Below are 15,597 nucleotides of genomic sequence, written 5' to 3' on the forward strand. Positions count from 1 at the left end.
GTCTGAAGTTCTACCATGGACTCTGCAAAATTTTTTTGTGGAAAAATGCCTTGGTTACCTTGTTTCAAACCATTCTAGCGTGGTATAGAAAGCCTGCAGGAAGACTCAGCTCGATTTGTGCCAGTTCTCATTAATAATCAAAGAGCTAAGCTGCTTATCTAATTGCTGATTGGCTATCAGCATCCTTTACCCAGCGCAACTGGGAAAGCTCATGAATAGTAATGAGCTCAGGCAACATGACATCGGACTGACCAGCTTTTGTAGTTGGCCTGATTTCTCCTCTTATTTCTTTTCAGTGGCTAGAGGTGACAGAGGAGGTAGCAGTTCATTTTCACATTCACAACATAACACAAAAACATGTGAACCTTACATATTTCAAAAAATTCAAGTAAACACATTTTTTGTGTGGCAGGGCACCTTTAAGCTCAATAATGTGAGTGCACATGTATCTCATTTGTTTAAACTATTCAAAAACTAATTTTCCGTTATGTTTTGGACTATTGCAGCCAGTGGAGAGTTTGCCAACTCGTTGCAGCCAGAAAATTGTCCAGTACACCATCCATGAAACAGTGGCTTGTCAATTTTTTTTGGCTTGTCAATTTTTACAAATTAAACAAATGAGATATAATGTCTTAATTTTTTTTTTTCTAAATTTTCTTTAAGCAAAGCTAAGCTACCCATCTGCTGGCAGTAACTTTAGCTCCTTAACACACATGATAGTAGAATTTGTAACGATTTGGTTAAAGCCTTGTTTAGACCCCAAGGTAGATTCAGACACTGATACAATGGATTTGGAGTAGAAAGTTCTTTATTTGGCCCAAGGCGAACATGGTACTTGCGAGCAAAGTGTTTGAATGATGGACAGGAGGAACGGCTTTGCAGGTAGAAGGTGATGGCGTCTGGTGTCGGGGAACTGGTGCAGACTGGTGAGTTTGGTGGCAGGGAATGACAGGTGATCATCAGGGGCCGGCTCAGCAAAGGTTCTGGCAGGTAGTGGAGGTGGAAGAGACACAGGTGAGAATATCGTTAACACAATCACAGCAACAGATCATTTCAAGTTTCTTTCACTGGAAAACTAGGGCCTGGAGCGTTACCACATAAAGAGCAGAACATTCTGGCGGCAGGTGAGTAGAGAGCTGGTGTTCTTCTACTGAGCTTGACAGTTGATGGGAGTCAGGTGTGCCAGGTGGTGATTGCTGAGCCACACACACACACACAAACACAAACACATCTGCCGTGCATTCATGAGCACTGGAAAAACATTTTTCCCAGTGAAAATCATTCATGTCACTTCCTGTGGGAATCAGAGGTGGGAAACTCGGGCTAGTTTTTTCTAACAGAGTTTTCTAGTTGATGACACGTTGTTGACAGCTGACGTTTAATGTGGGCGACTTTGGTTCACTAAAAATATTTCATTGACAATAAACTGTTTATTGTGGAAAAATGCCTCTGCCAAGAAACATACACAGACACGACGTGTTTGAAATTATTCATAAATAGGCCTATGTATAAAAAAACCATACCTTATCTGTGTCCTTTCCTGTTCATTGTCCTGCAGATATCACAAACACCTGTTGCTGTGCTGTTTGTATGCTTGCATAAGAAAACAGCAGCAAATCTTTGTTAGTGTGGCCTCCATGTTTCCACACACCTGATGATCTAGGCTACGCCCAACAGTTGGTGGCAGTCATGCAACAAGTTCTTGTGCCAAGCACCAATATGACAGGACAAGAACACGGATCATGTGAACGCTGGCAGTCGGAAAAACAACATAACCACGGGGGCGGTCCCCGATATTCCCAAGTGACCTGGAACGCACTAATAATACACACACTAGAGGAGGAGACACAGGGAAAGAAACATGGAAACAAACAGAAAACACTTTGTAGAGGTCACAGAGCGGGCTGTGACAGGTATCTATTTTCTCAGCTTACCTCTCCACAGCGTTTTTCTTTTCCCCTGCCCTTCCTTCAGGATCTTCAACCAAATGTATGCAATGCTGATAGAAGCGGCATCGTGCTTCCTGGCAAGCAAAATAAAGAGTGGTGTCAGATGGTAACACTTCCCTTGAGGGATCTTCTATGCGAGACAAAACAATATTATGGAAGTACATGGCTGTAGGATGCATTTAGTTCTTATGTTCACATAAAAAAAATACTATAAATCTGTAGTCGGTTTATACTATTGGATCTCTAAACTTTAACCATAACCACAAAAGTTAGGTTAGGTTTGATACAGATACATGCTCAAAGACAGCTACCCTTCTCACTGTTGTAGATTTAGGACACTGAGAAACCACCGGTTCCTGTGGGACTGCTGAGGAGGAGGAGGCTGTAATAACATGTGTTGCATGATGAGGTGGTTTTATTGGAAAACCTGGCATTATAATTACTATTACAAGTCAAGCCTCCTAGTAAAACACTACATGCACGCATGCTTGTTCTCCCTCTTTGACTCTTTACATCCAGCTTCACTGATTTGATAAAAAAAAACAGCAGCCATGCTGTGACCCTTCTATTCTATTAGAAATGTTTATTACAGTAACATATACACTGAACGGCACGAAAGGAGATGTCACATTATAACACCTCAACCCAAAACCAACACAATTTTAAAAAGGTTAAGTGTAGAGCCATGTCTTAATAGAAATGTGTGCCATACTTTTAAATGACAAGAATATGTCACACTTCACTTTAAGTGTATTATATTGACAATTATAAATGCTTTACAACACACAAACATTTTAAAGTGTTACTAATGTTTATAAATGTCAATAATAGTAAAGCATGTAATATATCTGTAACTGGTAAATGAATGGTAGACATTATAATATAACACAGTTGCAACAATTTTATATATCTCGATATTTATATAGACTATGTGATACAAATCTAAATGAACGAATAACATGTATTTATTCATTTCAATAATTTGTCATTATATTTAAAGAGTAGGTTAAAGTAAAGTGTTAAAACTCTAAAAATAAGTTCTAAGAAACAACTAAAGATATAAGCTTACATAACACAACTGAATATTATCTAGCTCTATTTGCAATATTAATGTGTAAACTAATTGAGATTGTTTTTTGTTTTACTGCCAATTGTTCTATTTAAGGGCTGTGTGTCATGTGTTAATTCTTTTGGATTGGCTGTAATGGTGATATTGTAACTGCCAAGGTAACAACGGGGATCCAATTAATTTATTCTAATAATGAGGATTGAATATCTGTTATTTTCTGTCGGACCATTTCTGATTAAACAAACTTTCTTTGTATTTTAAAAACACAAACACTAAAAGTAGCTGAAAGAGAACAGGGGAGCATTAGCGTGTTAGCATATCTTGATAATCTGGCAGTGAACATATGAAATTAAGTAGAGGGGAAGATACCGCAAAACCAGACCAGAGCCCATCAAAAAATACAGTGCAACCCTCTAATAACATGTGATCTTATATGTTCTATTACAGACTGAGTCTCCACCCAGCACTGATCTTGACAACAGCTCCCTTTGATAAATCACCCAGTGCCTCAGTATACTGACAGGCACAGCCCAATGGAGTAACTACAGTAGTAGTACCAGAAGCAAATATCATGAGATTTTGAACGAACAGCCCACAAACGTCCTAACCTTGGCAGTTCTTTAAAGGAGCCAATCACATGCAAACCTGCCAGAAGTGTAGGAGAAAACGACATTAAGGACACCAGGTCCTTGGCGTATTTTTGGGAAATTTGGGGAGTGTATAATCACTTGAAAAGGAGTTTTCATTCTGCAATTACTGTATTGCATGTTTTTGTTTTGTTTGTTTTTTAAGTACACAAGAGACACAAGTAGGCTATTTAAATTTTAGCAGCCACTGAATTCTTAATTTTGAGAAAAAAATTACTTTGAAAAACGTGTCTAAATTAATTGGTTCTTAATTCACCTATTTGGAATTAAAATCTGAGTTTTCTTGATTTGCAATTTCAAGAGCCGATCTGAATTTATTTTTTGAATGTATTTAAAAAGTATGTTCAAATTCAGCTTTTGAAATAAAAAAGTAAAATAGTTCAATATTAAGTATTCAATGGCTGTTACAATTAAATTACTCATGTCTCCTATGACTTTATATAACCTTAGGATACAGACTTAATGTCTCCTATTCAGATATTCTGAATAAGTAAGATGGCAGGTTTAGTTTAATAAATGATAAAAAAATAAAAATAATTAATAGAGATGTTTGATACAGTACTATGAGAGGTCTTTGGCTGTACCAGTGTTCACCCCCAGACCTGCTACATAGAGAATCATACTGTCATGTTTAATGTACTTTATTTCATCCAGATGGAGTAGTTTAAAAAAAATAAAAAAACAAATCTGCCAAACAGCCAAAAGCTATAGAATCTATAATTAAAACACAAGAAGTCAAAGCCACTGCACTGAAAGACACAAACTACTGGTTTGGCAAAGTTACCAAAACCACAGAAAAGATGATGGAGTTTACGAAAAGGGAAAGGAGAAAAAACCACAGATGTCGTCAAACAAATGAGGGTTTATTCATGAGGTTACTACTTCTATGTAATTGAACGTGGGATGTAGGGCCACATGAACACTGAGCCTCTGATCTGAAAGTAAAAACTCATGAGAATCCATAAAGAACACACACTACGTTCTCATCAATGACACATGTGCACAAACATGCAAAATTAATCAGACAGAATGATTTCTTTCATCAGTTGGGACCCTCACTTTAAATCAGCGCCGTGGCCATGGCTGTGGAGTCCCAGACTTTGTTTTGTCAGAGTAAACAGTCTAAATAAAACAGTGTTTCTCTGGTTTGATGAGTCCTTCTCTGCAGAGATGCGTGTCTCTGAGGGTAGGCATTCATAAGAGCGCTGCACCACCCACATGCAGTTTACCCACCACTCTACCTCACATTAGCAATCTCTGCAGGAACTGTTGTGTGTGTGTGTGTGTGTGTGTGTGTGTGTGTGTGTGTGTGTGTGTGTGTGTGTGTGTGTGTGTGTGTGTGTATGTGTGTGAAGTGTACATGTGGTTTGGGGGTGCCTTCCCGCTCTGCAGACCCTGTTTCCACTTCTCTTGGAAAGTCCTTCTAGACCTCGACTGAGTTATTGAGCCAGTAGGTTATGTTGATGACGTGGTATAAAGAATAACTGCAGTCACAAATGTTTTGGCAACTTTTTCAATTCCACAGTAACAGTTTTTGTCTTAAGTAAAGTACGTTTTTGTGTGGACATAAGGCCACGAGTCAGACCCTGCTATGGACTAAAGACTCTTTAAAGGAATAATTTGACGTTTTTGGATATCCACTCATCCACTTTCTTGCCGCGAGTTAGACAAGGCAGGACAAGGAGGTACCACTCTCACATCAGACAGTTAACTAAACTGGAGCCAGGAGACCGTTAGCTTAGCTTAACATAAAAACTGGGAGCAGGGGGGAACAGCTGGAACTGACTCTATCAGAAGGTTTAAAAAATCCAACACCTATAAAGATAACAAATTAACACCTCGTGTATAACAAGATGTTATAAGTGTATACCTATTCCCTTACTGTAAGTGTTAAGATGCTTCCTCAAACGTTTCTATTCACTAGAACTGAAAGATATTCTCTCCAACAGAGTATCCAGTTAACACTTGTTGCCATTTGGATGCTTCACAGAAACTCGTGGCACAAATGGGATGGTAGTGACCATTCAAATGTCAACGGCCTAAAACTAAAGCAGGATGGGGCCAGTTGTTTAAGAACAGGCAGACAGAGCGCCCAGGTAGAGATATGAGGCCTGGGATCATGTGGTGCTGAGGCCATGAATGAAAGGTGTTGATGCTAACTAATCCAGATTAATCCTGCAGAGTGATCCCAGTTCACACTGATGGTATGCCAGACAAATTGTTGCTATGACTGGTCTCCAGCCAGAGTTATTATAGACATGCTGAGATGTTATTCTTTGAATACCTTGGCCTGATGAGGTGAGACAGGCAACCAGGGAAAGCTTTGCAGACACAATGGAACCTGGCCAAGGTGGAGTAGAGAGTTACAGTGTGAACCACTGACAGGAAAACAGAAGAGAAAGGGTTTGTAGAACACCCAAACATTTTTGTTTGGTCAGCTCGCGGTAGTGGGATAGAGGCCAAACTTTTCTTAAGGGGAATTTAGGGAGAGCAGCAGCAGTCCGAGCAACATTTAAATGACATAAAATGCAAAAAAAAATGAGACAGACTAATTTCCTGAAGTACCAATGATCACACCTTTCAGTAAAGCTAAAACGGTGAAGATAAGGTTTAATTTCCATTCTAGAAAAATGGTGGCACATGTTTATGTTAATACTGAAAATGTATGTGTTAATTCTGGTAAAGGTTTCAAGTGTATTGATTATTGACTGATCCCTGTAATTTTTACCATTAGTCCATCGATATTGTAAAGTACTTCTGTGATTTTCCTTAGGCTAAATCTTCACTGAGGTATACAGTACATATGTGACACAGTTGTTGATGTTTCAATTGTCTAGTACCATTGTCTTGAAAATCCGTCACGTTTTTTGGTCCTAAACTGCCTTTAAAGCCATTATCAAATATATAAAACTACAACAAATTAAATATTCCTTATAAAACAGAACATTTTGTTTACCTATAGAGTAGATGAAAAAAATGGGACCATACCTTCAGAATAACTTGATTGTGTGATATTTTATTAGCAAATGTAACAGATTCCTATGGTAAATACCTTTTTTATTGAATCATAATTTCTTTGCCAGAGGAAAGGTTAAAGAACAGATGTCTTTTAAAAATGACCGAGATGCCAGAGATTGTTTTGTACATACGTATAGTTGTCATTGGTCTAAAGAGTCTCAATGATTTTGCCTGATTAGACCTCGTCTCAGCACTTGCGGACGGTGCTTCTTTGACATCTCCCTGACTCACGTGCTTGTTACTGCATGCGTAAAAAGGGCAAGACAATACCTTTGGTCCTCTGAGGTCAAAGTAGTAAAAGCACAGGCATGAACAATAACATGGAAATAAACATGACTGGATATTATTTACTGAGACAATCTGAGGCAAAATTCATACAAAGAAAGAAGTAATAGAAGAAGAAATAATAATAAAATAATTATTCCTCTATTGTACATTTAGGAGTAAAATTTACACTGCACTTCTATTTACATAAATCTGGTCATGTGGAATCTATTACAGTGATCCCGGTTGATCCTTTACTCATTTTAGCGATCTTAGCCATCGTATGAAGAATTTAACATACTGTAGATTTACCTATCACTACTGACAGGCAAAATGCAAACACTGGCACACAGGTAAGCTACACAAGGACAAGGTTTTTTTCTCTTTTAACCCCACTTTCGGTCAGTCTTCATTTCACCAAGTGTTAACATTAACTAATCACACATACTCTTATAAATTTGCGTGCGATTCAGCTTGGCCCTAGAAGGAGTTGCTAGAAGGACAGTTTATCCAGGTACGTCAGGGCTTTGCAGGTCACCAGGCCATAGTAGGTCTTTAACAGTGAGCATTGTTCATCCTTCTGTCTCAGGTCTGCCCACACTATATCTAGTCCATGGCTTTCCATTCCTGCTGAGCTGAATTGATAGCGGTAACAGCAGGCGTTGTAGCGGATATGTTTCTCTCCTGAGAACCTGCTACTGTGGGTTGGTGCCACACCAGCCTTCTGAGCACAAAGGCCCACAAAAACATCAGCTGGCACAGGTGCACGAACTGCTGCAGAGGCAACATACACTTTTCGGACCACATCCTGGGATATAACATAAGCTGTCCCTTCACAGTATTCAGGCAGGTACTTGTCAGGGTAGAGCGCTGGGGGTAGGAAACCTGGACTGTTGGGGTCCCTGTCAGGGGATTCTCTCTGGATCACCCTACCTAGATAAAGGTCCTCAGGGTGCCTGTGCAGCCCGAGTAGGTAGCCTCCGATTGCAGGAAGGTTGATAAACACAGAATCCTTAGTCAGCAGAACAAAGCGTGCCATGGGACAGAAAGCAATCACCCAGCGCAGTGCCAGCACAGTCTTTTCTGTTGGGCCACGGAGGGACGAGTCAGACACAGCATGACCCTGGACCATGTCCCCATGAAGGTCAGACTCTATCATGAGGGCCTTTTGTGCCGCAGAAGTCTCTGTTGATCCTAAGAAGAACAGTATCCGGATTGGGAAGCCTTGGATGAGCGTTTGGTTAGCCCATGTCCTCCTGACTGCATCTCTTTGGGTGATATTAGCTGTGGAGCTGAAGACGAGAGTAAGGAGGAAGAGGTCAGAGTTTCTGCAGACATCAGGGTTTGTGATGGGGTAGGCCAGGGACACATTCTCCCTGACATTGCTCAGATCTAGTTTCCTTGCTTTTTCTCTTACATCAACAACCAAGCCATCAGTGTAGACCCCAGGTGTGGGCTGCAGGAGGTACTCCTCAACCAAGTCTGCCCCAAACAACAAGGCATGGAAGAGAAGGACGTTGAAGAGGAGGAAACACCACTGGTGAGTACGCAGCTTGCACGGAGAGCACTGGAGCATGAGACAGTAAAAAGAGTATGAATCACCATAAATGTAGCCAATCAAACTTACATTATAATTCATAAGCTGCAAATAATTTACATTGTACCTGCATGACACCTGCCTTCAAAGCCTTGCTTTTTCTCTGTGTGTATTGGCCGTCTGTGACCAGAGGACCTCCAGCTTCAGTCAGTTCAACAATGCTAGCTGACAGACAGGGTTTCCACTTTCATGAAACTCTAGCAGCAAGTAACCCTGCACCCCAATCCACAGTCACATGCTTCATCAATAGGAGTGTGTCCTGCATCATGCATACATTAACGATATAGAGAAGGATGGTTTAATTTCATATCACAAGAACATTAAGTACCCCCTCCAGACATGTTTTAAGTGCACACATACATGTGTAACGTGTGTCTGTCTTAAGGAGAGAGAAAAGAAAATGTCTCCCTATCAGCAAATGAATGTGAATACACCCAGTCAGTATCAAAAGCTGCACATAAAAAGGCTACATCAAACATACACATGCATAAGCAAAACTGTGAATAGTATTGAGGCTTCTCCTTCTGAGAGCTTGCAAAGGTTCATAACTCACTGCAGAAAATGTTAAGTAGAAGACATCTCTGTTGGAACCAAAAACATCAACAATCAATAACACACTTCAGCAACCTTTTATGGACATTCTAGAAATACATTTTTTTTTCATATTACCAGCAGAAGTGTTGCCTTTGTGATTAACATTGATTTATAAAGTTTACATAATGTGTTGTTTGGTAAAACTGGTCATACATTAGATTGAATATACAAAGCCAAAGTTGTAAAGAGTAGCTCACCTTGGTTAAACCTGATCATACTGTGTGTAGCCTAAAGCAAAAGTTGCGTTCCTGCAGAAGAGGGAAATACAACAAAAAAAGCAGAAATACAATTTAAGTAGTGGTGGGTGTCTAGAAATTGTAGTATTTACCGTAATTTGTATTAGACTGAAGTGGAGTGGTTGTAAGAATATCCGAAAACGAGACTTTCTAAAATCAAATGGAGCCTCCCACACAGTCCAGGAGATGGCGGCAATGCGCCCAGAGTTCAGTTTGAACCGCATAATCATGAAGAAGAAGAAGAAGAGAGTAGGCGGATTCGTTTCTCGGTATTGTATTTACCTTTACAAACGAAGTCATGGCGGCTTCCATTGAGAGTTTACTGGAAGAAATCTCTGGTGTTGAAGATCCAATTGAAGAGCTGCAGAGTTTAAAAACTGCTTTATTGTCGTTACCTCTCAGCGCCTTGAGAGACTCAGTGAGCGGACAGCGTTTCAATGTGATCTTCTCTCTGTTACACTCAAATGACAGGTTGGTTTAGCACAGTGCATCCACTTCCCACTGTTTAGCAAACTGCTGAGTCAGTCCGCTCTTAGCATTTATTACAAGTGCAATTAACAGTTATTTAAACATTGTGTTGATGCGGTTTAGTGTCCCAAATGCCTCTATGGCCACGTAAAGACGGCCAAGACCCGCTCTACGAAGCAGCTCGATTGGTTGGGTTAGGCATTTGACCTCGATAAAGTTAAGATACAATCACGTTACGGGGAATTTGGGACATTAAACTACACATCTAAGCTGATACCGGTAGGTTAAGTTAGATGGCTAGCTTGAAAACATTAGGCTGCATTTGACAGGGTGCTAGTTGTTACCTAGCTAACTGGTTACAATGCTACCAAGAATATTGATGGACAGTGACGTTTTCCGTTGTAGAACCCTGTCTTTTTGGATTTAAAGTGAAAATTACAATACTGACTTTCATATTAAGGGTATTTGTGGGGTGTTAATATTTATATCACAGCATGAATTGTTGCCCTTTTTAAACACAGCTCCCCAAATACATTTTTGACAGTGTGGAAGTATATGGAGATGAAAGCGCATTAGCACTTAAACTACATAGTCATTGTTTAATTTGATGATTTATGTGGGTGCTGGAGTTAAGAGCCTACCAATAAAACATTGTCAACACTGTCCCGATTCTGAGAGTGTTTTCCTTTTCCACTTTTTCATAACAATTCTGCCAACTGATTGTCTACATATTTTTAAGCAAAAATGCCAACATTCAGCGGTTACACCTTACATTTGAATATTCACTGGTTGTCCTCTTGGTCTTTGATGATATAATTACTGTGGGCTTTAGAGTAATTTGTTAATGTCAGCGTAGGCTCTGAGTAATTAAATGAGAAAAGAATTGGGAGAGTTGCCGCCATAACATTACTAATGAGAGTTGTGTCCACAGGGAGCAGGTTGAGCTGTGTGTGGCCATCCTTGAACGCATCTTAATGGCCCTTAGCCCTGTGGCACTGGCCCAGAACTACAGAGTGGAGCTGCAAGGGGGTCTGACTCATCCCAATGACACTGTTAAGATACTGGCCTTGACGCAGGTAGCCTGCTCGCACTACACACACACACACATACACATACAGTACAGTTGCCTTTTAAACCACTGACCTTGTCAAGTTTCTTTGTTTCAGATTGGTAGAATGGCGGAGCACCCCGACGCTGCCACTGAAATCCTCAACAACAACGGCATTCTCGGAGCAGTCATCCATTCCATCGGAGAAGACAAGTTGGCCGTGGCAAAGCAGGTGACTACTGAAGCACTGAAATATCCTGCATTGAGATTTTAATGAATCTGCAGTTGGTGCAGTAATTGTTTTGTCTCTTAGGCCATCCAGTCCCTGTCTAAACTGAGTCACTCCAAGCCTGGCTTAGACAAATTGTTCCAGAGCGACCTGCTGAAAGTTATAAAGGATGTAATGGGTATAAGTGATATTGTCAGATACAGAATGTATGAGGTACGTTCAACTGTGTGTTCACTGTGGCTGATGATGCAAAAGAGGCTACTTTTTAATGTGACTAGTTTGTTTTTAATATAAATTAAAGTACATTTATTTTAATGGAATCAGTGGGAAAGATGACTAATCATAACAAGATATCCTGCCATAATGTGGGCACAAGAATTCAGTTGTTTTAAAGTTGGTCTGGAATGCATCTTAATATACACACAAACAGCTCTCATCTTCATTTACTTATAAAGACTCTTCTTGTTGCTTGCAGCTGGTGGTGGAAATCTCGTCTGTATCGCCCATTTCTTTCGGTTACTGTGCCAACAGCAGCTTAATTTCTCAGCTGCTTGGAGAACTGACAGGGGATGATGTGTTGATCAGGTAATAAGAAAGAGCTGGAAACTGAGAAGTTGTTGAAAATGATAATGTAGTTACTGCCAATTTAGAATTGCGATTTTGATTGCATTTCCCCCCCCTTCCTTTTTAATGAGTGTCTTTGCTCTTCCATCATTCTGTAAATTTGTATCTGTTGTCTTTTTCTCCAGGGCCACAGCCATTGAGATGGTGACCACCCTAGCCCACAGTCAGCATGGCCGGCAGTATTTGGCCCAGCAGGGTATAATGGACAAGATCTCCAACATGATCACAAGAGCAGAGACTGACCCTTTCTCCTCCCTCTACCTTCCTGGTCAGTCTCTTTAGAAAACTGCTCAAAGAAAATGCAGAAATTATTCAATACAGTGATTCAGCTCTGCATTATTCAGTCTATTACAATGCGATCATTACGCCTATAGGTTTGGTGAAGTTCTTTGGAAATCTGGCCATTATGGACAGCCCTCAGCAGGTTTGTGAAACCTATCCGGCCTTCCAGAACAAGGTGTTTGAGATGGTTTTGGACCCGGACCCCGCAATGATCGGTGTGGCTCTGGACACTTTGGGAATACTTGGAGCTACTGTGGAGGGGAAGCAGGTCCTTCAGAAAACAGGTTAGCTTGTTATTTTTGTTAATTCTTGTAATTACAGCTGATGTATTAGGGTTTGTGTGACTGATTGTGTGTCTTTAGGAGAAAAATTCAAGGCTGTACTGTTAAGAATGAGCCAGCTTGCTAGTTCTGGAGCTACAGAGCTTAGAGTGCGCAGCTTGGACGCCATATCGGATCTTCTTACTCTACAGGTAAGTGTGCACATATTTAAAGGCACTTTTTTATGTTTTTAAAGGCCAATTACAGAAGAAACAAATTTTATGAATCTATAATGCTTCATTGCAGCCAGAGCAGCAGACAGAAGACCTCTTGGCCCTGACAGAGTCCTGGTTCCACCTTTTGTCTAACCAACCAATGGACATGATCCGCAACATCAGCACTCAGCCGTTCCCAGAGCTGCATTGTGCGGCTCTGAGGATATTCAGTGTGAGTGTTAATAACTACCATCATTTCCTCCCTGTGTTACTGACCTTATAATAACATGTAAAAGAACACTAGAGATTGAAAAATTGTATTTTGTATGATTACACAACAGCATAATGCTGTCAATATTGCTCCAGTAATAGTTCTGTTCATCAGTGGATATCTGTGTGTGTTTTTCAGGCCATTGCCACTCAGCTGTGGGGTCAGAAGTTAATGATCAGCACTCCCAGTTTCATGGAGTTTGTTTTGGATCGTTCAGCGGGTCAGACAAAGGAGGCCAAAGATGCTAAATTTGAACTTGTGGGGTCACTTGTGGGTTCATCAACAGCAGCAGAGATACTGGGCAGCCAGCACTACATCCGTCTGAAGACTTATCTCAGAGAGGGACCCTACTATGTTACAGCTGTGACCTCAGTCAGCACAGAAGGAGCAGACTGATTCCGACCACAGATACACTTTGTTTATGGGTTTCTAATTTCTGAAGTAATGGGTAAGAGCCTGAATAATCCAACCGTGGGTTAACATATACTGCCATAATAAACTCATTCTCTGATAAATACATAAAGGGTTCTAACAAATTAGAGCATGGTGCTCAGTTGATGAAAACTTCCAAGTTGTTCAACAAAAAATGACAAAATGTTCCACAGTATACATCTCAACTGCATCAAGACTCAAAGTGGTAAAGGATGGTTTAACTACTTTGAGAAATAAATTTAACCTAATTACGCAAATTATAGCAAAAGTATCCCGTTCACAGTTGGAATCCCCTTATTGCAACTTGCATAACAAGTTCTTTATTGTCCACAAAGGGGAATACATTTTGCTCAGGTCAGTACAATACTAACCTGCTGTCAATAAATGAATAAAACTAGACACCACAGTGCAACACATACTAAAATACAATATAAACTTCCACAATGAATGTGTGCTGAAAAGCTACTCAACTACATCAAACCCGGTTCTATAATTGCACGAGAAAAGTCGCCATTATAAGATCATGGATTCTGGTGTGCATTAATATATCTCCACATCATAGGAAGTCTGCACGGTCTACATAGGTTAACAGGTTTAGTTACTGAGTCTTTACCAAAAACAAGCAATAATTAAAGTTTTATAAATTGTAAAAATGTACCATCCAGGCACTTACACAAATTCACATCAACTCTACACTACCTTTCAAATCATTTGTGTTTTGTGTCAAAATATTTTTTTAACTGTGGAATGATTTTTTTGTATTAAAGAGGAAGCAGTGTGACATAAGACGTTTGTTTATTTTTTATATTTGACACTACGGTTGTAGAACAGTGATACACCCAGAAATGTCAATTTCAAACACACCTTGAATGTTTTTTAAAACTGCAATTACATTTTTGGCACCAAATAACATCAATGTTATGTTTATGATTTAAGAAATTGATGGTTTTTTTTTTAATGCCACTTATGGTTTCACATGTCTGCCACAATTTTATATGTTGTGAAAATATTGGAAAAAACACTTATCAGGAATTGAATTCAATTGAATTCAGGAATTCAGGAACCATTAATAGGTCAAGGTGTATTTTTGCTGGTTTTGACTCTCCCAAACCCTAAAGAATGAACACACATTTAGTATGTTCAGCTTCAATAGTTACATTTCATAAAGGTTAATCACCTGAGATTACATGATCAAATTTATAGTTCTTAGTAGCCTTTATCATTTGCAGATGTTAATCCAACATGTGAGGTGATTTGTTTGATGTTTTCATGGAATAAACTGTTTAAAGTTAGTAATACCAAGATTTGGTAGGCAGGTAGGCACCTTTGGGTTTGATTGATTTGGAGACTGAAGTGGTTTTCTTTCTCATCTCCACTAGAGGGCAGCCGTTCAGTCTGCCTCGCTCAGACTATCAGATGTCAGGTAAAAGCTCAAATTCCAGTTTCAGGTTATTATATATAATATAATATAGAGATTCTTAATGGGAGAAGTAGTCAGATCCTTTAAATAAAAGTAGTAGCACCACCCTGAGAATACATTACAAATAAATATATAACTTATAAACCTTAAGTAAAAGGTAAATTATCAGCACTAAAGTGCCTCACTGGGCTCAATTTAAACAGTGAATGTGGTCGTTTTAAATCCCAGTTTAGCTCTTACCTGGTAGAGCATGTGCCCATTTACAGAGTCTCAGTCTTCAAACCAGCGGCCGTGGGTTCGGTTCCAAGCTGTGGTCCTTTACTGCATGTCATTTCCTCTCTCCCCTTTCATGTCCACGCAGTCCTGTCAAAATAAGTGCCCCCCAAAAAATCTTTATAAAAGATAGGGCTTCAGAAAAGTAATGTCCATTTTGTATGTTGCAACCTAATGCTGATGGTTTATATTCTTTGTTTCGCTTCATCAAAATACTACATAATTAAAAACACATTGACACAAGCACTCAGACCCTTAACTCTTCAATACTGACTTGTTCAAGCACCTTTGTCAGCGATTACCAAATGTCTTCTTGGGCATGCTTTGCATACCTGGATTTGGGGATTTTCTCCAGGCTCTGGCTGGGCCACTCCAGGAAAGTCTTGCGCTGTTTTGGCTGTGTGCCCAAGTCATTGTCCTGTTGGAAGGAGAACATTAGGAAGGTCTGGAGCACTCTGGACCAGGTTTTCATCAAGGAAATCTCTTTGCTTTGCTCCATTCAGCTTTTCTTCAAGTCTGAACAGGCCCCCAGTCCCTGCAGCAGAAAAACACCCCCACAGCCTGAGGCTGCCTCCATGCGTCACCGCTGCAGTGTTTTTTTATACAGGTGATGAGCAGGGCATAGTTTCCTAAAGTCAGTGGAATATTGGGGTCAAACTGTTTAATCTCACTTTCCGACCAGAGAATCAGGTTTCTCACAG

The 15,597-nt window shown here is 40.0% G+C and overlaps 2 protein-coding genes across 3 annotated transcripts; one reads left to right on the top strand and one right to left on the bottom strand.

Annotated features, from left to right (window-relative positions):
* Window positions 1-6,811: 6,811 nt before the first annotated feature.
* Window positions 6,812-14,921, bottom strand: b3galt9 (beta-1,3-galactosyltransferase 9). 2 transcript variants are annotated; one of them, XM_032539464.1, is made up of 3 exons: window positions 14,864-14,921; window positions 8,612-8,803; window positions 6,812-8,514 (listed from the first exon to the last, which is right to left on the bottom strand). In XM_032539464.1, the coding sequence occupies exons 2-3, from the start codon at window positions 8,615-8,617 to the stop codon at window positions 7,441-7,443; spliced, it is 1,080 nt and encodes a 359-aa protein (XP_032395355.1). In that variant the 5' UTR covers window positions 8,618-8,803; window positions 14,864-14,921; the 3' UTR covers window positions 6,812-7,440. The 2 variants fall into 2 exon arrangements, with proteins under 2 accessions (XP_032395355.1, XP_032395356.1); XM_032539465.1 differs by lacking the exon at window positions 14,864-14,921 and adding an exon at window positions 9,336-9,699.
* psmd5 (proteasome 26S subunit, non-ATPase 5) lies at window positions 9,589-13,399 on the top strand. Its single transcript, XM_032539463.1, has 10 exons — window positions 9,589-9,845; window positions 10,774-10,918; window positions 11,009-11,122; window positions 11,204-11,332; window positions 11,595-11,704; window positions 11,869-12,011; window positions 12,118-12,309; window positions 12,388-12,497; window positions 12,592-12,732; window positions 12,910-13,399. The coding sequence occupies exons 1-10, from the start codon at window positions 9,673-9,675 to the stop codon at window positions 13,165-13,167; spliced, it is 1,515 nt and encodes a 504-aa protein (XP_032395354.1). The 5' UTR covers window positions 9,589-9,672; the 3' UTR covers window positions 13,168-13,399.
* Window positions 14,922-15,597: the final 676 nt, after the last annotated feature.

Source organism: Etheostoma spectabile, chromosome 16, assembly GCF_008692095.1.
Source record: "Etheostoma spectabile isolate EspeVRDwgs_2016 chromosome 16, UIUC_Espe_1.0, whole genome shotgun sequence".
Classification (NCBI taxonomy): domain Eukaryota; kingdom Metazoa; phylum Chordata; class Actinopteri; order Perciformes; family Percidae; genus Etheostoma; species Etheostoma spectabile.